The sequence below is a fragment of the Dermacentor albipictus genome, chromosome 8, assembly GCF_038994185.2.
Source record: "Dermacentor albipictus isolate Rhodes 1998 colony chromosome 8, USDA_Dalb.pri_finalv2, whole genome shotgun sequence".
Taxonomy (NCBI): domain Eukaryota; kingdom Metazoa; phylum Arthropoda; class Arachnida; order Ixodida; family Ixodidae; genus Dermacentor; species Dermacentor albipictus.
Window position 1 is genome coordinate 52,613,081 of NC_091828.1, and position 25,273 is coordinate 52,638,353.

Consider the following 25,273-nt stretch of genomic DNA (forward strand, 5'->3'; position numbering starts at 1 on the left):
GGGATGCTAGTAGGCTTTAGGAATAAAGATTCTCTTAATGAAGCGGCATGCATTGTATCTTGAATGTCGTGATCTATGCATCCTACTTTAACAAAAAAATTGTTAAAATGGTCTGCAAGTTCTGTACCACCTACAAAAGTGCAATCAATGTTCAACGTATCTGTTTGTGTATCGACTGACTTCCGATTTAGTGCTTCGTTTATTTTCTTCCATACTTTGACACTTCTGCTATTACCTCCATGGAGTTGTTAGTTGAGTTTTCTTCTCTATTAGTTGCAGGTGTGCCTAATACAGTGTTTTCACTTTAACCTCCTTATTTGCCTTTCTTCACTCTTATTTCCACTCGAAAATTTTGAACTTTGAGTGCCTATAACCTATATTAGGAAGTAGCCACTAGCAACACTTGGGGAAGCAGTGTTCTTTTTTATTTTAAGCATGAATGACATTGTCATTCACTGAATTTTGTGTGTAGTGCACAAAGCATCACATGGCAATAATTTCTTTGTTAAAAGAACTATAAAAGACAGACTGGCAAAGATTACTGCATATTTCATTTGGGATAAGTAAGTTGAAAACCTGTATTGTTTTAGAATGCTTTTCTTCCCAATTAGATGTTTTACAGGAAAACATTTTGCAGCAGAAAATATGTTCCTGTGTCGTTCTTCCAAAAGACATAGTGAAACTTGTGATCCCACTTAGTGTCTGCAAAACTGAATGAATTGGTTTTATGTGTAAGATTAAATTGCCCAAATTATATGGAATTTTTAATGTTAATTATTAAGCTCAAGGATGTAATTAATGCTTTGAAACATTTGTTCTATGCTTCCATATATGTAAATGTAAGCTTTCACACAGTGAACACACTAAATTAGAAATATGCCTGCTATCCATGCTTTTTGCGCGTTGAAGGAACTTGCATGCTTTTGCATGTTTAGGAAATTGCCTTTCATTCTGTTTATACGGCATAATTTTCTCACCTATACTAGTAGCTACAGTGTACTGAGGTTGAGTGCCAAGACAAGGAACCCAGAAGTTTTATGGGAATAACTACCCAAAATTACTGTCGATGGATCTGGCAGTGGGGGTGGTTCAGGAAGTGCACTGAAACTTGGAAATTAATGTTCAGTGTGACCTGCAGCATTCTGGAGTGAGGGTCTGCGCTGGAAGGAAACTATGAAATATGTTAGCAACTAGTCAAACATTGTTTTAACTCCAATGAGTGCTTTTAATGGTGCACAATGGGAAAGGACAACCAGTGACATCGATGCGAGCCTTCCGACTCTAAAGTTTGCTCTATGCATTCCTCTGTGTCGTTTCATCAATGGCAACAGGGCAGGCGCGTACGCTGTAATTTTTTTCGAGGGGGGGGGGGACAACCTTAGGTCTCCTTCCTATGCAAATTAGGGGAAGGGTACCTTTATTATACAAATATGAATAATGCCCACCATTCACCATAAAGACACATAAGGCCCGTGAGATGCACCTCTCCTTTACATGGCAAACAAGGAACCACATCAAATGGACTCACGCTGGAAAGAACTGCAGGAAGAACTCTACCAAGAACAAGTAAACAAGTGAAAATGTAAATTAAAGATTTCTATAGTAGAATACATAGCAGCCATGGCACGTGAACCGCGCGGGGTTGTGTTGCTTAGCCAGCCAATCACAAAAGCAAACAAAATCATCGTCATGTGGCCTTTTCAACAATGCATCCTACTTGATAGATCCGGAGAGTCTGCTGTTCTTGAAGAGCCTTTTCATCGGCGGAAGCAGTGAGGTGTGCAACAGGCATGGACAAAGTGTATGGAGTCTGAGCATTTCACTCTTCAAAAGTCTGCGGTACAGTTCATTTCACTGCTGAACCCGTTTTACTCATGAAACTTCACTGCCAACTGCACTGAAACTTGAAAACAAATAGTTGCAGCAAAGCAAGCATTTTATAATTTTCAGTTCGAAAAGAATTCGACTTGCGCCATTATACTTTAATAAGCGAGGGAAAATGTATAAAATTTTGCGCTAATAATTTTATTTTTGTGGTCACCGCCTTATTTGCCTAACAGGAAATGTTTGAAGTATGAATTATTTGCAGCCTCGCAGAGGAACAGTGGCTGGCGGTTATGAGGCCATGGGCGGGGCTTCGCTGCATACTTAAGTTGCATCCGACTATAGTTTCGTTTTTTGAATTACCTCTAGAAGAATGATAGAGAAATATATATTTGCGGAACATATTTGCGGAACAATCACATTTTTTTTTGATCCCTCGTATACTGCTCTACTAAGTGCCAAACTGACTCTTATTGTTATTTGGGAAGTTGTGTAACGATGCGTGGCCACCAGTCCCGTGCAACAGGATAGACCGCAGGACGCTGTGGTTCTGGACATGCTGCACCCACTGTGAAAGGTTAGAAAAAAGCCCACATAAGCACAGCAGAGAAGTGGCAACATTAGGCGGTTTGACTGATAACTGTACAAGCGTCATTCAAGACACACGGAATTGTTCCTCACTTCTGGCGGCGTTTACAGTAACGAACGGCACACGCGTTATCAGCATGATAGCATTGCCTGTTACTTTCCTGTCGGGAATGATAACGCGCATGCCGTTCGTTACTGGAAAGTACCGGGCTCGCCGCGTTAAAGAAAGGAAATGCGGACAAGCAGATGACGATTATCGTTGTGTGGCAAGAGGGTATAATTATGCTTAAGAGTGTATGCTAGCCACCATACCCTTAATATAAACATATCTTCTCTGTAAAAAAAAAAGATTAACACAGTGATTTTTGTCTGGCGACAAAAAAAAAGAAGAAAGTTGCTTCCAAAGGTTGTGCGCATCTATTAGCGGCGAGAATTAGGAGTGGCGCCCTCTCGCGAGTGACGTCACGGCCAAGACGCCGCTCGCTCCGGCTCGCTCGGCTGCCGCGCGCGCTCATTCCCTTCGTGTATGCTTGAGGTATGGGTGGCTCGAGCCGTACGTATTGAAGAATACGTCGGCTTCTTTCAGCTGCCATACCTTAACCACAGTTTCCTCTTCAAAGGCGTGTGAGTCGAGAAACTTTGCGGCTTGGATATCGCAAGCTAAGTAGCGTTAAAGGGGTCTACTAGGTTTTGCAACGCATATATGCGCCGTGTCTGTCGGTAGATTTTGACTAAAAAAAGAATATCTGCAAATTCAACGCGCGAAGTTGTGTATGATGCTTCGCTAAACACTTAACATTCATTTAGTATTTAGCTATGAGATAAGAAAAATTTGGTAATTGGCGTCAACATGTTATCCGATGTTAGAAAGACACTGCCCAGCGAAGCTGTCATCACGATTCCTATTACTCTGGTGTGTTGTTCTATTCAAATATAGCCATTCATTGTTGCGTAAAAAATTAGGCGCGCATTTCTTATGAAAAAGTTTGCTGCTACTTTCATCCCCCTCTGAAACAGGCCTCCAAAAAACGAATTGCTCATGGCTGCTAACACGACGGCGCGTCATGTAGAGTATTTACATAGTTAATTCACAAACACCATAGTAGCAATCACCTGAGAGAAAAGTTTCGTTGTTAAGATCGAGAGCCACTCAATTGAAAGTGATGAAATGTTTCATAGTGGCCCTCAGTAGCCTTTATCGACAATATGGCACACCCCTGATCACGTAACGGTAGCAATCGACTGTCCGTATGGCGAGGCACGCTATGTTCGCGAAACCCATCAGTTCACTACAACTTCGAATTAAAACCATAAAGCATTTTTTTACAGCGCCAACTGGAATGGCTAAAGTATTCTCGAGCTACTACACCGCAGCTTAGATTGCCTACAAAAGGAAAATTCAAGCACCTTCTGTCTCACAATGTCTCGATCCAGCGTTATTTAATTATACAAACGGATAACAATTCGCTTCGTCGGTACATAAATTAAGGCTAAATTAAGTTTGCTCCAATCCAATCGCAAACATTCATAAAGAAAGCACCACAAGCCTTGCATATACTTTCACTTGATTTCTGACCCTCCACCGGGGGAATTTCGATATCTTGAATATGTCCCATACTACTAGTCATTGACGCTTCGACGTCTTTCTGGCTGCAGCTATGCGGTCCAGCAGGCATGCTTCACTAAAAAAATTGGGCCGAGCAGCCTGTGTCTGTTTGCCAAACAGATTCGTCATGTATATTCCTCAAGCAACAAGCACCAGTAAATTTCTCAAGTGAGTTTGATTTGATTTATTAATTTCCATTTACACACACACATGTACAGCGGAGTGGTAAATGGAGGTGGATGAGGGAAAAAAGCCGCACAGACGTGGCTTGAGGTAACCTCACCCCCTTAGGTACGATATGGCTGCATGGGGTAACACATCAAGCACCATATAAATTACATTTATTTAGTGGCCATAAAACATTGCAGTTATACAATATATGAAAGAACAGTAAAATATTTCCACAATAACAATGCAAAACACACTGCGGCATTGAAATAAATAAATGATATACACTAGGTAACATAGACAAAAAAAGAGGAACATAACATACATTATTAATCATTAGCAAACGCGCTCTAAAGAGGCGAGTTGAACGTGTAGCACGGAAAAGGGAATATATATTGGTACATTCCTATTTGTACTCTGTAAATAGCTGTAAGCCTTCATTAACTTTACTTCAAGTTTCCGCCGCTTAAAAAAAATAAACATGTGAAGAACCGCCTAATGTTGACAAGCAGGTAAAGAAGCAAGTGAGGCGTGTAGAATCTAAGCTCCAGTATTAGTCAAGTCCCCGTGCTACTGCCGAGCGTTTCTGTGAGGAAATGCAAAAATTCGATATTATACTATGAACTACTCGTCGTGAGCAAACCTGTTTTAGCGGAATAAAATCAACGTGACTGCTGTAGAAGTCATATATAGCCAGCTTTGTGACATACTTGTTGCACCGCGGCAGGTATGGTATCATAACTGGATTCCTATAGGCTATGCTTTTGTGATTGTCTATCCGCGTATGAAAAACCCGCAATGGGCTGGTCTGCGTCGCTTCGGCTGGCACTGTAGCGTTGCCTTCGAGAGCTGCATTGTTGTCTAAGAACTTAGCTCTTTGAATAAATGTTCGCAAAGGAAGACGTCGTAAAAATATATTTGAGACGACCACCATAAGTATACAAGCAGAGAGAACGAGGGCGAACAAACGAAAACACCGCAGAAAGCGGCCGGAGAAAGCCCGAACTGTAGCAGACGACAGGCGCGAGTCCGTGCCCTGACGTCACGCGAGCGGCGCTCGCAGCGCCGCTCGTGTTCGTTCTCGGGGCTAATAGCCAAGCCGATCCACGCCTAAAACTTCCCAAAATGGCCGACTGCATCGTCGACGTCGTTAATACACTCTAATCGTTCACTTGATTTTTCGCTGCATTGGAAATGCAAGCGGTTAATTTCGCCGAATGAAATGTCTCGACGCTTTTCAGCGCCCGTCTCGTGCTTCTGAAAAGAGCTTGCGGTATTGGCGTGAACAGACAGGCAAGTGGACGTATTTATTCTACAGTTATTGAACAGTTACTTATCGATGCATCTTGAAGTTAGCCTAGAAGCTGTCGTTAAAAGTTCCGTCTTTCAGTAGACCTTGTGCAGCGTACTCTCAGCTCAATACGAAATTCTTTACTGCGTTCTCGAGTTTTGTTTAACGGTAATTAGAAGGAGTTAGATAATGCACATAGGCAAGGTTTTGTCTGGTCTTGCAGGAGTCCCAGGTGCTTTTTGCGCCGCGTACACTGTCGCAATCGTTACACGTCTGAGGAACCAGACTGGCGGCGCAAAGGTAAAGCCGGCTGCCAGTGCAAGCCGCAGTCCCCTACATTGTCGCTATAAAGAGGAAATTTGTACGTGTACTAAGGGTACGCAACGTTTCTTTGTTCAGTATAATTTGGCGGTGCCTCCAGCAGAGAAAATGTGGATCCCGTACTGCTCCTTCGGTTTGGGCTCGGCAATGCCTCCGCGTGGCGGGCGCGTTTAAGAGGACGTTTTAGCTCGGGTGTTCCAATCTAAATACATGTAAACGGAGTATTCGTTTTTCTCGGCAACCACTGCACCAAATTTGACGAGGTTTGTTACATTTAAAACAAAAGCTTAGAATCTAGAATTTCTGCTGGGTACACAAAAGATTTAAGCGAAACAATTAAAGCAGAGCGGGGCATGGTGCTTTCAGTGCCCAATTTTTTATACCATGTAGTATGCGTCAGTCTGATAAAAAGGTCAACAAAGAGTGATACTGCACTAAATCAAGTATCTTGAAATTGGGAGACATACTAGGGATGCTTCTGCAGCAGACATGATTGGCCAGAGAGGTTAACAATGTACAGCTGCTTGCAGTGACCAAATGCACAGCACCATCAGTTTTGTGCCATGCTATAGTTCTATCAAAACCGCCTAAAATTCTTGCAGCTATTTAGGAAAGGATTAGTGGCACATAACAGTGTGCCTATTTTTCCTGTTTTTTGAATGTATATTTTGCTCCCACGTAGCTGATGTGACTCAAAGGTTTATAGTCCTGAAAGCTTGTTTGCTTTGTTATGAATGTTACCAAAAACTTACGTGTGCAAGCTTACCCCTGCCCACACTAACGCAGACCCAGTGAGTTTATTTAGTATGGAAAGCTAAAACAATGTAGTGGCTGCACTATTGTTATGAATCTGTTGTAATGATAGATGTTGCTGATTTTATGGAGTGCTTGTTTTCATCACTCAGGATATCACCCAAAATGCTAGGAGGCAGAAAAAAAAAAAAAGATGTATATATTGTTCACAAGATATGGTTGAGTAGAGACTGGGTGGTGGCAACTGATTGAGGGAACGAGCTCACCTGCGGATCTTGCGACCACAAGAGGTTCAAGTAGATTTTATCGCATTAAAGTGCAACAAGTGACTAGAAAAAAAAAGACTGGGCATGTCATCAAAAGATACCGTTGGGAACAAAAGTCTATGGATCTACACGCACCATGAAATACCCAAATTTCTTTTCTTACTTCCCATGTTGGCATACACTGGTCCACAGTAAAGTTGCAAAATGGGGCGGGCCCTCCATTTCATTCCTACTTGACAAAGTTGAGATTTCTTAATTCCACTCTTTTTAACTCCCCAGAATGCCAAGAGTTGTACTATTTCTCTAACTTTAAATGAAATTCTTACTATAGTTGTTTACTAGTTGTGCCTTTCAACAAAAAACTTATTTTTGAAGTTCTAACAACATTGCAGATAATGTTATGCTTCTTTAACAAGAACATATTTGCTTTGTGACCTTTCATTTTTGCAGTGCGTTGCGAGCTGTATAATCTCTCTCATATCTACTCTTCTTGACAGTACATGCATGTTACCTGCGCAAGTGTAATTTATGAATAAATAATGTGATTGCAGAATATATTCAGTAATGTTAATCTATAATGGCATCAATTGGGCAGATGTAGTTGGAATGGAACTGGCACAGTCCTGTAGTGCTAAACCTTCACTAGTATAAGACTGCAAAAACAGGTTTGCCAATTACTCTAAACTAGACTAGGCCAAATTTTTTTACATTGATAAGTTTTTACTGAATACTGGCTCTTTCATTATCTACCTATAGGTCACTATCTCTGCCGTGGTACTTACCAACAAAATGATATTCTACTTATCGTGAAATTCTGAAGTCCTGGAGACTGTTCCAATGAGGAGCTTTAATTGAACTTAAACACTAACCTTTAGTTGCCAAGAATGATTCTATTTAGCAAGAGCATGCTTGGACTATGACACAAGGATGGAGACCAAAAAAGTTACTGCCCTTCCACTGCTGTGAAGCGGGGTGCAAGCGAAGCTTGGGATCTGAGGCTCTTTGTAACGCCTCACGGCGAGGGCGGCACGTCAACGTCGACCCCTTTCTCGAATGAGTTCCCGGTGCCATCAATCAAACACTGCCTGTTCTTTGGCCAAACGCACAACACGTGGCCTGCTCCCACTGCCATTCCTTCAATGCAGCCTGCTCTTTGGCAGAACAGACCAAACGCGGCCTTCCCATCTGACTGCTGGGCCTGAACTGGTGTGGGAAACTGCGGGTGTAGGGCGAGCAAACACGCGAACACACCCTTTCCCTCCTCTGGAAGAAGGGGATGCCCATGATTGGCTCATGCCTTGCGCTGCTTCTACTTACCCACCTTAAAGGCAGCGTTTGATGAACTGACAGTGGCTGAATCGGTTAGCGTGGTGGTCTCGCGATCCGGAGGTCGGTGGTTCGAATCCGCAGCCTGATAAGCAATTTCTATTTTTGCGCAGCTTGGGTTTTTTCGCGCGGTAACACCGACACCAGTGAGGCAATACAAGCTTCTGTTAGAAAGGTCGCAAATGGTTGCATCTTATGCCCGTTCCTGTTGATGTGGACATTCAGTGTTATTTCTCACTGTCAGAAGTATCCTTGAAGAAAGGGGGGGGGGGGTCAACAAAGTATCAGCACTAAAGAAGCAACGTCGACGTACATGGTAGTTGAAATAAATCGATGATTAAATGTTGATTATGCTGTCATGTACGACGCACGTTGTTAGATGGATCTGGCGAGCTTCAAGCTCACGTGTCAGCACTCTCATTGGCCTGTTGAGCATGTTGAGCCGACGCCGCTATGACAATGGGACGCTCACCGCTTCTGTTGTAACAGTTCCTCCTGCTCGGGCTGACCTGCCGGCCTCCCGTCATTCTGGAACTTGGCTCCGTGGGTGTGTCACGTACCTTGGACGCGCATGCGTGGTCCCCTTGGCCGAGCCCTGTCAACAATGGTATCGTCGATCTACCGCAGAACGAGGGAGCGCCTACGTGCGGCACCAGCTTTGGCGGATGACGGAATCATCACCTGGCAACGCGGGCAATGCACCAGCACGAACATCGGATCCGGCGCGCAATATAAAAGCCCGCCACAACTGCTCTCTGCTGGGCACAACGCCGCTACGACAATGGGACGCTCACCGCTTCTGTTGTTACAGGTTAGTTACCTGGACAATACCAGTGGCTATAAGTGCAATAATCGCTGTCTAATAGCAGTGTCGTGCCCGATTGAGCTCTATGACAGTGTCAAACGCGCACTCTGCTGCTTTGTGCGACTTGTTGCGATTGATGCTGTCTGGGGATGTCGAACTTAATCCTGGACCTGAAGATTCTGTTTTAGACATTGTACGCAGGATAGCAGCAGGCCAAACTGCAATTTTGGTGGAGCTTAAGGGGATAAAAGAGAAGCAGGACGCCACAGACGTTGAGGTGAAATGCCTTAAGGACAGAGTCGCAACTCTCAAGTCCACCCTTAGCCTACGCGAAACCTTTGGGACAGACATACCTGACGGCATCCAGTCATTTTCACGCCAGTTAAAAACCATAGCTTCAAGGTGCGAGGACGCCGAAAACAGATTACGTCGATCAAATTTACTGTTTTTTGGCATCAGCGATGAGTCCGGTGAAGATTGGACGACTTCAGAGCAAAACGTCGTCAAACTCTGCGCTGAAAGGCTGGGGCTTACTTTATCAAGCGACCAGTTTGAACGAGTGCACAGAATTGGTCGATTCGCTCATGACAAATGCAGGCCAATAATCGCTAAGCTTGTCACATTTAAAGACAAACAGAATATTTTGGCTTCTGCAAGGAAGCTAAAAGGCTCCCGCTGATCTGTCCGCGAGGATTTCGCGCCAAGCACTCACTTAGCAAGAAAAAAGCTGTTAGAATATGCAAGAGCACAGGACAAACCCTGCAAACTTTCACTTGACAAGATGCGCATTAACAACAAGGAATACATGTACAATGTTGATAGAGACACCGTCGTATTATGTAACAGATAGCTAAAGAAATCTACGGGGGCGCAGGTCCCTAAACTTCCCTCTTCTACTGAATCATCTCGTTTGCTCACAATATCGTACACTAACATACGCAGCATACTAAATAAGCGCGATATATTTTGTTCCTTTATAGAAGATAGCAAACCCGACGTTCTAGCTCTAACAGAAACATGGCTACACCACGATGTTTCAGATAGTGAAATTTTGATAGAAAGTGACATATTCAGCATTTATCGGCATGACCACAATGATAAAAAGGGCGGTGGTGTCTTACTTGCAATATATAAAAGGATTTCTTCTTATGAAGTTGACACCTCATCACTTGAGATTATCTGGGCTGCCTGTCAAACCATTTGTGGAAACATATTAGTTGGTGTCTGTTACCGCCCCCCTGAAGTGTCCCTTCCATTTGTTGATAAACTACGCGAAAGCATTGTTACTGCCATGCAGAAATGTTCAACTAGTTATGTTTATCTGCTTGGCGATTTCAATTTTCCCCAAATCAATTGGCCATGCTTGTCATCGTCATGCAAGCACGCAACCGATTTCATTGAATAAACCTTGGACTTAAATCTTTCTCAGGTAATCAATCAACCCACCCGTGACAATAACCTCTTAGATTTGGCACTAACTACCGCACCTGAAACCGTGTGTCCTGTGTTAATTTCTGACGGTTTCAGTGACCATAAGCTGCTTCAGCTGACGCTCCGAATTCCCATGTTATTCACTGGGTTTCAACATAAAAAAATTCGGGATTACAACAAAGCCAACTACATTTCCATCAACAGTGACTCATTCTTTCCGTCTTTTTCCCAACGTTCCGTTAACGAAAACTGGATACTTTACAAAGACAAATATATTCCGTACGTTTCGGCAGCGAACGACAAATCTAAACCATGGTTCAATAAAAAACTTCGAACACTACGTAATAAAAAAAAAAAAACGTCTGTACCGCAATGCTATAAATCGGGAGAGTCCTCATGGAGCAAGTACAAAAATTTCCTTAGTGAGTACACTTTAGCCTTACGCACTTCTAAAGACAAGTACTTCGCTCACGACTTACCTTCTCTCCTGAAGACTAATCCGCAAAAATTTTGGCAACCGTTAATACCCGGTCACACTTCTGATATTTCTCTGCTAGACGACAAACAACAACCTCTTTCAGACGGGGAATGTTCATCACTATTTAATGCATATTTTTCTTTTGTTTTTACGAGGGAAGACCATTCTGATATTCCAGTGGTTCCGGATTATGATTACCCATTTATGGCACCCATAAATATCTCAACTGAAGGCATTGTTAGCCTCATTAACGGACTTAAAACCACATCTGCTTGTGGTATTGACAATATTAACACTAAGCTATTAAAAAACACAGTATCTACTTCAAGTGTCATCCTATATCATATCTTTAAGCAGTCCTTGTCGTCTGGTGTCTTGCCCGTTGACTGGAAGATTGCGAAGGTTGTCCCCATTTTTAAAACTGGAGATAGACATAGGCCTGAAAACTATCGCCCAATATCGCTAACATCTGTGTAATGCAAACTATTTGAACACATAATCGCCTCGCACATTTACACGCACCTAGAAAAAAATAACTTTTTCTTTCAGAAACAGCATGGCTTCAGGAAAGGTCCATCTTGTGAAACACAGTTACTAGAATTTACCACCGATCTACATAGCAGTATGAACAACAGTCAACAAATAGACGCCATTTTCCTGGACTTTTCAAAAGCATTTGATCGCGTTGCCCATTGCTGGCTCATTTATAAGATATCTCATCTAGGTATCGACTCACTAACCCTTTCTTGGCTTAGAAACTTTTTCTCCTTCTCCTGTCACTGAGGTCACGTCTGGTGTACCACAGGGGAGTGTGTTAGGGCCTCTGCTTTTCCTAATATTTATTAACGACCTACCTTCAAACATTTCCTCCTGCATACGACTGTTTACCGACAAATTAATTCTATTAACGATCATACTGCCTTGCAGCATGACCTTCACATTATTACCGACTGGTGTAATATATGGAAAATGTCTCTTAACCCTTACAAATGTAATAATATATCATTCTCACGCAAGTGCACTAGCTCCATATTCACATACACCATAAATAACACGTACCTGTCACGTACCACTACTTACAAATACCTTGTGTAAACCTCACTAGTAACCTTTCTTGGTCTCCGCATATCACTACAATTTGCGCAACTGCATCTAAAACCCTTGGCTTTCTGAGGCGCAACTTGCAAAATTCATCTGCTGACGTGCATAAATTAGCATACCTGACATTTGTACGCCCGCAATTAGAATTTGCATCAGCTGTATGGTCACCACACCAAGAATATTCAATAACCATGCTGGAACGCATCCAGAACAGAGCTGCCCGACATATAACTCGGAATTTTGATCGAAAGTCAAGTATAACGCAGATCAAGCTCAATATTTCTTTACAGCCCCTAGACATCCGCCGGAAGATTGCTTTGCTCTGTCTATTTCACAAATATGTTCATTCCGATAAGCCATGCATATTACCCCTCAAAACCCCCGTCCGTACGTCTTCAAGATTACATAATCATTTTAGCTTCTAGCGCATTTTCGGTAAAACCACTGCTTTCAATTTATCTGCTGTACCTCGTGGCATATCCACTGGAATGGTCTTTCCGATGATATCGTCACGATAACTGATCGTAAAATATTTCGTGAACGCCTGTGCATGCTTTTTACATAATCTCCTTCCTTTTATATATCCGCTATGCTTGATCATGCTGTGCTTTGTTTTGTTCTTAGTTCAGCCACTGTACAGTCGTCTTAGGTTTATTTTTGAGTTGTTTCCATTGTACTTAAAGGGCCCCTGAAACGGTTCGGACAAATTTTGTAGACGCGTAGGGTACAGCTTAAGTAGAACATTCACACCACAATTTAAGTGAAGCGTTACGTATTAATGGAGCTACAAGCGATTATAAGTTACCCTCCTCCCCAGCCATGCTTTTCCTCCTCAACTCGTCCGCCGAGCGAGCGGGGCTAAGCTCCGCCTTCACTGGTCCTACGTCACGATGCGACGTCACATCGTCGACTTCCGGGTGTTTTGGAGCCCGCCCCCGCCCGCGCGAAACCTCTCCGCTAGCTGCTTGGCTGTCGACCCCAAGCGAGAGCTATCGAAGCAGCGTGCGTTGCGAGCATTCTGTCGTAGCGCCGAACGTGTCTGGTATTCCGTTAACCACAGGCAAGCTGGTCATTTCGGCAAATGACTGGAGGCATAAACTCAAGCTGATGACGGAACTTTGGCGTAGACGTACGTGAGCGGCCTGATCAGTCTGCATGGTCCAGACACTTGTTGGCGCAGCGCTTAACCAGTCAAACAAAGCGCTAATATTGCTCTAACGAAGTGTAAAACATTTTAAACATTTATAAAAACAACGTGTTGATGACTACACTCCTGCGAAAAGTACGCACCAGCAGCAAAGAAGGAAACGCTTCGTTGCTGCTACTGTGTATGGTTGAGCTCTATGCCACCAGGTGGCTGCACCGTGCAGACCATTCACATTTGCCCTTCTGCTCATTTCGGCTCATCCCGTTACGGCACAGTCAAGCGGCCAGATCATGTCCCCTAGCGCTTACGTTTGCCTTAATACGGGACTCGCGAAACGCTATTGCGTTAGTAATCTTCCGGTGTAAAGTGACGGCCACAAACGCGCAAATCCTGCGCAGAAGCCAGTTCGCTCGTACGCTGCCTGGCAGAGGGACACGATGTCGCAGCTTGACATATTGCCAGTCGCTACGTTTGCAGCCCACAAGGCAACAAAGTCGAATCATAGCGCTCGCGAAAAGACTGACACCAACTCTGACCGCGGAGCTCTCGTCAAAATGGAGTACGTTGTAACACAAGCAGACGACACTTGCTGTGTGCCGGAAGTGCTTAAGTGTACTGAAAAATTGTTCTTGTGCATTCTCTTTATGCTACTTTCTTTTTATGAAAACAAATTAACTAACATTCCAACTATTACGAAGATCATTTGTTTACTATGAAGTTGGAAAAATTATCGACCACTCGCCCTGGTCAGCCAATCAGATAGCTCGCCCATGTGACGTAATATGGGTTATTTGCATCATATGGGTAGGGGCGGCTTAAAATTCCACCGAGCAGTGCGCTGCGATCGACAGCGATGTGCATTTTTAAAACCTTATAATAAATTACACGCTTTACGCACGGCACTTAGATGTGTCAATTAATGATCAGAAGGACCTACTCTAACGACTCAGTACGTTTGTAGAAAATCGCCAAAATCGTTTCAGGGTCCCTTTAACAGTTCTTTGTTACATTGCCCCCCTTACTCAATACCCGACAGGGCCTGTAAGGTGTTTTCTAAATAAATAAATAAATAAAAAATGTGCAGCGTCGGTAAGATTAGCATTTCCTCTCTTCATGGTGGATCTACACGACGGACGGCGCATCACGTGACTACGCGTCACGGATTTGTGCCGTCCGCGCGTCATCCGCGACCCCCACGGACAACAAGGGCGCGATCTTGTACGCGTTCCAAACTCGAACGGAGGCGGTCCGTTCTTTCCGTCGCGAAATTGGCGGTCCGTTCCGTTGCGTTTGTCCGATAGCAGACAACACGGAATGATTGACAGCAGATATCACTTCACAATTGACGTCATGGCGTTCTTCACCGTTCAAACTGACCAACCATGTGCGGCTCGGTAGAACGGACCGCCTCCGTTCTATTTTGGAACGCGTACAAGATCGCACCCCAAATGCCGTGCTATTTTTCGCATCCGGATTTTGGGAGTCGAATGCTGCGGATTTAGCCTAGCATGCTCTACAGTCTGGCAACAAGCGCGGCTTTGGGATCTTTCTGAAACAGCTTCATCGCTGCTGACACCATTCGTGTCTGTTCGCGAGCGTGCGATTCGCACAAGAGCGACTGAAATGAACCTGAATGGATGAGGTAACTTTGTTCTTACATCTCGTGGAGCAGTTCGCCGCGTTGTGGGACATGGCTCTCACCGATTACGCGGACACGAGAGCATAACAAGACCTCTTTCGATGAAACAAGCACTCGTCATCATCCAATTCGGACAAAACGACAGCCATTGCGGCCAACCGTCGTTTCCTTTCGATTGCCATTTTCATTCAGAGTGAAAAACACGTATGACAAAGTCTTTGTTACACCGATGGCGCCATCTAGAGTGAGTAGAAACAAGCAATCATAATAACTTACGTCCACTGAGATCCGCCCGGGCCGCCACAACATCGTCGAGGCCATGTTCAGCCATACAGCCACTCTAAGCCTACACGCAGAGAATCTGAGTCTCTCTTTCGGAAACGGTGCCCACTCATCACGAATAGATTGCTGTTGAAGCTTCTGGGCACAAATATAAACCAAATACAAGCCTCAGTTTGAAAATTATGGGTCACACAGTGGACGATGACGACTTGACAGGTTCGAGGCGGACGGCAGTCGCTTCGGGTGGTGCCGCCATGTTTATTTTTCCGGCGCGGTCGTCTGCTCAGTACGTCCGTCGTCTGGATGGGCTTCGCAGCCAGACGGGCGGCGGATTAAGCGTCCGCGGCACAGATTTGCACGGAGCCGTCCGGCGTGTGGATACACTATCAGCGTTGACTGCTGCATTGTGGCGTGGTGGAGCACTGCCATTACGAATCCCCTCACAAACTATGAGCTACCAAGCTGCACTAAGACCAGTGCACCAGTTTCAAGGATTACAGCACGCATGCATGCGTACTCAGATGTGCATACATACAAATTCTTGATTACGTCTCTCATTGTACTGTTACACTAAGGTACGTTTTAATACTGGATAAAATTGCTGCTTACTTTGCACATCACATAGCATTAATTATAAAAAATTCAGCATGTGCATATTATAGCCGGCTATAAAAAAAAAGTTACGGGGCTCCTTCCAACACATCATGCTATGTTTCACAAGCTGTTCCAACAATTAAATAGATGATTACACAATGGTGGCCGCTTTTCATAAGTTAGCTTCGCTGGAATACATCCGTGTTAGTGGCAAAGCATACGAATTTGGTTTCGTGTCTTGGTGAACTGTGCAAGCTATTTCCGGCCCAAATTTCTTTTTAAAGAGTTGCACGCATTCACCATCATCATCATCCTACCTTAAAGTTCAATGCAGAACGAAGGAGCCTCCCTGCAATTATCATTGTCTTGCACTAGCTGATGCGAACTTGTGCTTTCAAATTTCATCATCTCACCTAGTTTTCTGTCATCCTTGGCGCCCATTCTGCAACTCTAATGGTTCTCTGGTTATCTACCCTATGCATTACATGGCCTGCCCAGCTTCATTTTTTCCTCTTAATGTCTACTAGAATATCGACCATCCCTATTTGCTCTCTGATCCACACCGCTCTCTTCCTGTCTCTTAACATTTATCATTGCATTGCTCTTTGTACGGTCCTTAACGTGTTCTCGAGATTCTTCGTTAACCTCCAGGCTTATGTGCCATACTGCATGCTTAGAAGAACAATGTATCCAAGTTGACATTTTCAAATTCCCCGATTTTTTTCAGGTTTTCACCAAGTTTCACGTCAAGATGGGCTGACACCATGTCACCTGATGCTGTCACTCTCTGGTAAGCATGTTAAAAAAATAAAAACAATGCAGTTTGAACAGTAAGGAGTAGTGTTTATTTTATTCAAAATAGAAAACTGAAACAAGGGGTTTGTAAAATGCACAGCTACTAAAATATCTTCGAAAGAAACTCGGTGCCCTTTTACTCTGTGAAGGCTGACCAGCGGAGCTGCGTATGTGGGCCCCTTAATGGTGAACTGCACTTCTGCCGCAGGTCAGCCTGGTATTGCACTACCTATGGGATTGGCCCATGTGTGCGGAGTGCTTAAAGCCTGCTTCATCTCCGCTGCAGGTTGGACTGGCATTTCACGACCTTCGGGATCAGCCCACATATGGGGAGTGCTTAATGCTTGCTTTACTTCTGCCTCGGGTTGGCATGGTATTGCACTTTCTTCGGGATCGGCCCATCGTATGAAAAATTGTTGGTCTATGCGCGGATGCGATCTGCCAGATCTTAGCAATAGACAGCTTCACTGTAAAAAAAAAAAGTGGTCTAGCTCACGGCCAATAGTCAAACATTTTAAAATGCAAATAAAAAGAGATGCATACAAAAGCAAATAGAGCTATTTGTATCAACTGATAGCAAGCTCATTGGTATTATGCCCGAACTTTGTCACATATCAGATTCTCCAAGCAACTGGAAAGTCAACCTCAACTGTCCTGAGATACTCTCAGACTGCGCATAATGCTTCAGTGTTGCATTTCACTGCTTTAAGGGGTTTATTTTGGTGTGGATGTGGGTAACCTGCATCTTAGTGTAAGCCAACACTTTGCTTTTTGAGCTCAAGCTCCTTCAAAGAGGCGGCGGCACAGTTCCTTTCCCAGTCATTCCTCAATGCAATGGTCCTTCCTATTCTTGTCCTCGTTCCGCTGCGTGTTCGCCCCATGGACCATTTGAAGCATCCTTTTGGTCAGTTGTACAGTCCGATTTTTCAGAGTCCCTAAGGGCCGCTACAATGTCCAAAAAAAATGAATGCATGTCTTTTACTGCCCTTAAGGGCCCAAATCGCCACAGGCACGTCCAAAAAAGCTCTGGTCTGCCAGTACACTGATTAAGAGTGTCTCAAGAGTGTCTTGCTTCAATCTTGAGCAGCACTTACTGACTGCACAGTAATAACAAGCTCCACCAAAGGGCTAGATTACTTCTGTACTACTCCAAGTGTTCCAAAAAAACTTTTGGAACACGAAGTAGAAAAAAAAATTCTAATCCTAAACTGTCTTGACCACCACCACTGAGGGGTTAATCTTCAACATCACTTACGTACGTAAGATAAAATCTTAAGTAACACTTACTGGTTGTCTAAACATTTTGAAATGGTTTCACAGGTTCTAATTTAACACTTCTTATATGCACTTTTTAAAACATAACAGTGAATAACGATTTTGGTATTAATTTCGGTAACATATTTCAGTATTCTGCAGTTGATTTGGAGGATTATGCGTCATCACTGGTCTGCAATTATGGAAGTTTAGAGATAAAAAAGTGGGGGCAAGAATGCAGACGTTTTACACATTGTCGTTGTACAGAACAAAACCTATGCAACTTGCTATAAAACTTGTTTATATAGTATTTGAAATTACCCTAAGAGAGTATGTAAACAGCTGGGGTTTCATAGTTCTAGGTTCTTATGTTTTCGACTAGCACCTCCCTTTAAATGGCAGTAAAAGGCATGCATTAATTTTTTTTTTTTGGACTGCCTGATTTTCTAAATGTTTTGTTTTTGCAGTCCTCAGGGAACCACCCCTTGCCGCCAAGAAAAAGCACCTTTGACTGTAGCAGTAATCAGTGATTCGCCTAATTGGCAAACAGTTCAGTATGCCAAACAGCCTCGAGACAGCTGTACCTCTGACAGAAGGCACTAATACACAGTGCAATGCACTGTTTCTGCACCCTAGACTGTGGGATTCTCATCCCGTACTCTTGGGTCAAAGGAACGACAATACAGTAGTGCAAACAATCACAAAGGCATTTATTGCACCTTTCATTGATCAATGCCTGCTAGCCAAGTTGCTATCCACAAAACATGCCAATGGGCGCGCGACAAATCGCGGAAGTCCGACTCACCGTGACCGGATAGCGAGCGAATATGTTCGCCCCTTGCTGGATCCCAACGCCTGGTTGTTCGCGTGTACGGTCACGCGAACGGTCATATAAGGCCTCACGAGACGGTCTTGCAGAAGCATGGATCGGTGCACGCCTGGCACGTCCGCGCTGCTTGCCGTCCCGAACCAAAGAGGAAGCGTGTTCTCCCTTGCGCCCCCAAGTAACCCTGCCGTGAGGCGGCGTTGGCAGCGCAACACTCGCGCCATCTCTCGCATGGCCTGGGGCCCGCGGCGAAGCCGCAATGCAGGAGACGGAAGCTATACAGGAAAAACAACATATCAGGGGACGTGCGACAGTCGCGCATCCCCACAAGACAAATGTGATAAGAGCTATATTATGTGACCTATCATAACTGCGTGGTGCCAATACAGACAGGATATGCAGGGCATGTAGCGATGTGGACAGTAGCAATGGAATGATATCACCAGTGTACAGAGCGATGAATTCATTCTTTCTCTGTTACTGATAATCGAGAACCGCGTCAATTAAAAAATGTGAGAAAAATTAAGAGAAAAATCGTGTGAAGGAATACTACTCATCATATCTATTGCAATTATTCTCAGACAGCATTCCCTCTTTTTTGCTTTTATTATTAGTGCATTTATATAGTACTGCTCACCTGCTGTTCCATGTGTTCCATCGACACATACACGATCAGTTCCAAGCCTCTTGAAAAGCTCCTGTTGTGGTGTGGTCATGATGACTAGCATAAAATATGTCATCCAAAAGGTCCTCATTTTTTCTCTAAAAGAATGTCACTTTTTGGTGTTTAAAGAAGAGCAATGGGTTCTCCTTTTCACTATGCATCCTCTCAACCCAGAGTTGCACGCTCACATAGTCATTATCATGCAGCCGCTCGGTCTTTGAGACTCTGGCATCCCTCATTATGTTGCGGAGACCCTGCTTGCTTAACAGGTTGATGCGGTGCAATGTCTCATCCACGTTGGACCGCACATTATCCAGTACTGCATCAATGGACACGCCTTCTCGCAGCTCGTCTTGAGAGAGTAGAGAAAAAGTGTATATTAGTTGAAGCATAAATAACTATTACCGAGCACGCAAGGAAGTGAAATGGGCACTGATGAACATTTTTTAATATCATTATTTAGAATTCCTTTAATTGAATAATGAGTTACATTGACTTACAAAAACCTTTTGCAATGGTGGGTGTTAAATAGTTCAAGCTGTCGCAATTTTTGTTCTTTTTAGGCCAGCTCTTTGCAAGGACATGGTGCTATGCAGCCTTCAGCTGCTGAAGAGGCAAAATTACATTTCTGAATTACACTACACGGTTACATTACATTTGAAGAGGCAAGATTACATATTTAAGTGTTTCAATGTTTGGTGTCATTGATAAACCGTCATAGGGATTATCTGCACCAGTGTTATCAGGTACGTAAGTGAAGAAATTTATTGTGTGTACCAAGTTTACAGCTAGGCTGCCAATTTCATCCTTCACTGTTGGTAACCTTGTTCGCACAAAAGACATTACTGAAGCATTGTGAAAGCATTGCACTGGACTGGACATGTGAAGATTGTGGTTCATATCCTACCCAGGGCAAAAATGTCTTCCACTTTTATTGCCATTATTTACAATTTCTATCCTTCAGTTAGGACTTCATTTTCCAATTGCATTCCATAGCAGAAGTTATTGCCACTTCCATAGTGGCATGCCACCATAGAAGGGCAAAACAGAGTCGGCAATCGAAAACGTGCAGCATTTCCAGATTAACTTAAATATAAACATCACTATTACTGACTGCATTGATGGACATAATTTCATTAATGTCAATATAAAAACTCAATTAAAGCTTTCAGCAATTATTTATATAGTTGATTTATCTGTCATTCATCCATATTTACGGAGCAGACACACCTGTGAATGTATGCTTTGAAGGCTATGCAGTCATGTGGGTTTTTGAGTTAAAGGTATTATTTCAGTCAAGTAGACTGGACACTTGAAGCTGTTTTACGAGTTCACGTCTAATACTCAGGGTGTCTACCAAGTTGACATTTCGAAATTCCCCAAGTTTTCCAGGTTTTCCCTGAGTGATGCAGAACTATGTTTTATATCAACACGGGCTGAAACCATATCGCCTGATGCTGTCACTCTCTAGTAAGCACATGAAAAAAAAGCAACTTAATCCAATTTGAATACTAAGGAGCAGTGTTTATGTTATTCAAAAAGAGAATAGACGGCAGGGGTTAGTAAAATGCACAGCAAATAAAGTGTCTTCGAAAACAATTGCAAATAAGGTCGGACATTATCAAATACGAATAAAAAGGAGATGCATACAAAGGCAAATATTTTCTAATATGAGCTATTTCTATCAACTGATAGCAACCTCAGTGGCATGAGGCCTGAACTCTGTCACAATTGAGATTCTCTCTCAACAGCTCGTATGTCAACCTCAATAGTCCTAACATACTCTCAGCCCACGCACGATGCCAGAGTGTTGTGTTGCACTGCTTCAAAGAGTGTATTTTGGTTTGAATGAGGGACACCTGCATCTCGGCATCAGCCAAAACTTTACTTTTTGAGCTCAAGCTCTTTCAAAACGGCGGCAACAAGCTTCCTTTCTCATTTATTCCTCAATGCGTAGGTCACTTCTGTTCTTGTCCGCCTTCCGCCACTCGTACGCCCCAAGAACCATTTGAAGCATCTTGATCAGTTGCACAGTCCACGACCGATTTTTCGAGCTCCCTAGGGGCCGCGAAAACGTCCGAAAAATCGGCCAGTTGGAAAAAAATAAATGCGTGTCATTTACTGCCCTTAGGGGCTCAAACCACCACAGGCACATTCGAAAACGCTCTGAAGGCCTGTCGGTACAGATATTAGGCATACCTGTGCTCGTACTGTGACAGGGAATGCCGGGTGCCCGCGTGCATAATTAAGATATACATACTGTATTCCGTGGCGCCCCTTCCCACGCTTGTTATGCTTCACTGCAATACTTTTCCGTAAGCTTTACCGAGTAACATTTCTGTACAGTGGCGAAGCTGACTTTCACGAACCGGCATTATGCAACACACCGTGTTTTCCAAGTTTCTAAGCCAATCGCAAGGACCACAAAGGTGGAGTCCGTGCCATTGATGACAGCAGCGAATTCTTTCAATAAAAAGTTCGGCACCCAATGGCAAGAAGCTTCGTAGCGAACGTCGAAGCAGCTAGGCCTAGCGTTGCCGCAGTGGTGGCAACGGGTGCCAGCGGATCTGCATGCGAGTGCCAGTTCGAGGCGGCGAAGTAATGAAAACGGCAGCGGTGGTGCCTTTGATTAATGCCGTTTCGAACCTGCGGTCGCGGCAAAACGTCCGGAAAATCTAACGGCAAGGAGTTCTTGCGTCGGAAATTTCACACGTTCTGATACGTTGACATTATAGGGTACGAGGTGGCGCCGCGAAGCCGTCCAAATTATCAGGAATCTGGAAAGTCGCTCGTTGACTGTACACTGGCAACTCCTCCTGCCAACGACGAGTCATTACGATTCCTGTCTGCTACTCGAGCCAGCATATTACCGCGACTTTCGACCCTTTCAATAAAATTGCCGCTAATTTTCCCTGATAGAGGCCCAAATTCCCTGAGTTTTCCCTGACTTTTTCCAGACTACTCAAAATCCCTGAGAATTCCCAGTTTTCCCGGTTGGTAGGCACCCTGAATACCCCTGTCACACGGCAAATCTAATGTCATTTACAACGAATGACATTTGCTGATAATGCCATTTCTTTAGTGTCACACGGTAAAACATAAGGACATTTTCGTATATGACATTTACAAACAAATGAGTTCGCCAAACTCATTTGCATTAGTTTGGAACTGAATGTGTATCCTCAACACCACAAGTTTACCAGTGTTTTGCAAACAGTACATGCTTCTTTGTTGTTTTAACAAAAAATCACTGTTATTCTATCCATTTTATTACCTAATTATTGCTTTAACGACGTTAAAGTCCATCACGTGCGTAAATACAGAAAACTACTCTCAGTCCGGTGACCAGACAGCCGTCTTTAGCTTTCGCTGCAGCAGTTGTGTTGGTTCTCACCGGAGCATCGGCCGCGGCCACTTCAATTGACTTGGCATAAAAGCGTGCGCGTGTTTACCTGTGGCACGCGCCAAGAATGAGGATATTAGAAGCTCGCATGCACATCAGAACGGCGATGACATGCAACTGCCCTTCTCTTACCACTTTAGCAGATGTAGCGGACGCACGTATCGTTCTCTTCGCCCTGTTGCTTGCCTTAGCTCGACTCGACTTCGTTGGCAATGTCGACAAGTTAGTGATCGAACGCTACGGTTTGAAAGCAACGATCACGTATTCTAGTGGAATTTAGCATATTGGAAAATAATTATTGGACAAAAGTGAGTTTGAGGCGTGTCTTTTTTTTTTTACTATCGTCATTGTCATCATTTTCAAATGACAGTTTTCGCCTTGTGGCAGCGTGCTGCAATAATGACATTAATCGCAAGAAATGTCATTTGTTGGAAATGACATTAGATTTGCCGTGTGACAGGGGTATAAGCCTAATTATCGTGATCGTTCCAATCATGTTTCATTCACATAGCTGATTCATGAGCATTCAAAATATTTATGTACCATATTTTCCAAACCATAGGTGCCACTATTCTTTTCATTTTCGTCCAAGCGTATTATACAACAGTGTAACTTATATATGCAAGACCAACATGAGACACTCTTTTTCTCCAGCAATGTACTTGCAGTTTATTTTACCTGCTAGAATGTGCGGCCCATGAAATTTTTTTTTTACTGAAGTTTAGTGCCCTGAAATAGGTAAGTACGACATATTAGGATAAGTGTATAAACATGCACAATCGCATTTCACGATGCTGACCCAAGTTAAGATAGATGCATCTTATACAATGAGTTATATACACAATTTTTCTTTGAAGGTTGTGAAAAGAGGGGGAAAGGGGGTGACTTGTACAACAGTTCAAATTATAGTCCAGAAAGTATGGCACATGGTTTGTGAGCCCTACATATAGTAGAGTAAAATACAACTTGAGCTGATGAAAGTTTCACATGGAAAGCACATCTGCTGTGGATGACCTACAGTAGTGGTGAGAGGTCGCAGTTTCATCGATGTCTGTAATACTTGCACATCAGTTTCGGCAAAATGGCAGACATAATTATGTACAATGCACCTTAAGTAATCCCAAGTGGAAATTATTCCCGCTTACTGCTATTTTGAGACACTGAATCCCACTAGGATCATAAGTCATACCAATCCAGTTAACTGCAAGCCTGAAAAATAAAGCAGAAAGAGAAAAAGCCACAGTCTGCTGCGTGGCCTACAGTGCACCAGGAGGCACTACACCTTCCTGCTTGGTACATGAAATGATGCAAACAAGTATAACTAAAGTTGTTGCCTGCAATAAGAATAGCCATATAGGTCAAATATAGGCCACTGGCTCTGCCAAGGTAGTTGTTACCACTGTGAAATTGGAGAACGGTTCCCTTTTTTCTCTCTCTCTCTGAACTCTTCAGGCATTGATACAATGTAGCAAAATGATAAACATGTTTATGATGTCATTAACTATAATGCCCTGCAGTCAGTAAAGGTGGCCTCGAATGATGTGGAAATCATGAATTTCAAGCGCACTAACATGTGCTCCAAGTTCACTGCATGGTCTGGCATGAGTATTGCCTTGTATTTGGGGTGTTGAAAACTCAACAACCACTCTTTATGTATTATAAAGCAGAGCAAAAGTGGTTTCTTACCAGCAATAGCAGCTCATTCCGACTTGGACAGAAAAACACGACCCAGTTCAAAGTCGTGGCCTCTGTGCTTGAATTGGAAAACCACATACATACCTGTGTTGTCTTCGGTCACAGCCATTGCCGCAAAACATCTTTTTCCACACTTAACACTTGAAGGCCGCTTCAGCTTTTGTTTACTGTAGCTGTGGAAAAAGATAACCGGGTGGTTTATTCTAATTTAAGCACTGGACTTCCAACACATGCTTAATGGTGGTTCTACTACACCATTTACACCATTTAGCTACTATTCAACTTGCCTGAAACCTGGCTACGTGAACTGCGCAAAGGTGCAGTATTTTCACGCTTTCAGGGCAACGCAGCGTTTTCAGCAGGGGTATGAGAAGAAGACTTAAATATAGGAAACAAATAGTGAACGTGCAAGTAATTCAGTTTGAGATGGATCATCTACTAGACTTTTCAAATATTGAGTAATATTTGCAGTAATGCAATGGATTGCCTGAAGTCAATGCATTGCATGCAGCATTTCAAGGGCACTTGGTTTGTCTCTAAACAAGAACACAAAACAAATCTGCGTTTTTACATGCCAATACCACGATCTGATTATCAGGCATGCCTCTCTTAGTAAAAGTCTCGTCCTGGCTGTCAACACCAATCGAAGGAATTACTATATGCAATGCTAACAGGGTACGGTGACAAAATCAGCATTCATAGCAAGCACAAGGCATGCGCTAAGACCCATTGACCACTGGAAGGCACACAGTTTGCATTGCATACATGTATTCTTGCATGTGGTTCAGAACTGTATGGCAATTTTCACTCAGCTGCTTTCATTAGCCCACAAAAGTTTTATTTAACTATTTACAAAGGCTTTCTACCTACTCAAATAAAAGTACTTGCAACATACTGGCATGGTACCAATTGGCTGGTTCTGGGTGTTAAAATTTTCTTAAATGTGTAAGCATCTCTATGCTTACCAAACGTCCATCACGCAAGATAAAAATGTGGGCCGATCCCAGAGATAGTGC

General features: G+C 43.4%; 2 protein-coding genes and 1 long non-coding RNA gene across 27 annotated transcripts in view; 1 reads left to right on the forward strand and 2 right to left on the reverse strand.

Annotated features, from left to right (window-relative positions):
* Positions 1-25,273, reverse strand: part of LOC139048782 (zinc finger protein 84-like) — a 208,407-nt gene that overhangs the window by 73,009 nt on the left and 110,125 nt on the right. The window lies entirely within an intron of this gene.
* The window catches only part of LOC139048784 (uncharacterized), a 44,012-nt gene that overhangs the window by 17,677 nt on the left and 1,062 nt on the right, over positions 1-25,273 (forward strand). For 2 of the 19 annotated variants that reach the window (XM_070523432.1, XM_070523433.1), the window contains exons 4-7: positions 8,633-8,690; positions 8,771-8,954; positions 16,348-16,410; positions 16,624-16,909. In XM_070523432.1, the coding sequence (XP_070379533.1) occupies positions 8,633-8,690; positions 8,771-8,954; positions 16,348-16,410; positions 16,624-16,678 (360 nt within the window). In that variant the 3' untranslated portion in view covers positions 16,679-16,909. Of the gene's footprint in view, positions 1-5,304; positions 5,480-8,632; positions 8,955-16,347; positions 16,411-16,623; positions 18,121-25,273 lie in introns of those variants that run through there. The other 17 variants (XR_011507922.1, XR_011507923.1, XR_011507930.1 and 14 more) reach the window with 15 other exon arrangements.
* LOC139048785 (uncharacterized) overlaps positions 18,359-25,273 on the reverse strand; it is a 34,532-nt gene continuing 27,617 nt past the window's right edge. Inside the window, exons 3-4 of one of the 2 annotated variants that reach the window (XR_011507932.1) lie at positions 23,241-24,430; positions 18,359-19,511 (exon numbers count right to left, since the gene is read on the reverse strand). This is a non-coding gene — a long non-coding RNA (uncharacterized lncRNA). Of the gene's footprint in view, positions 24,431-25,273 lie in introns of both variants that reach the window. The other variant, XR_011507931.1, reaches the window with a different exon arrangement.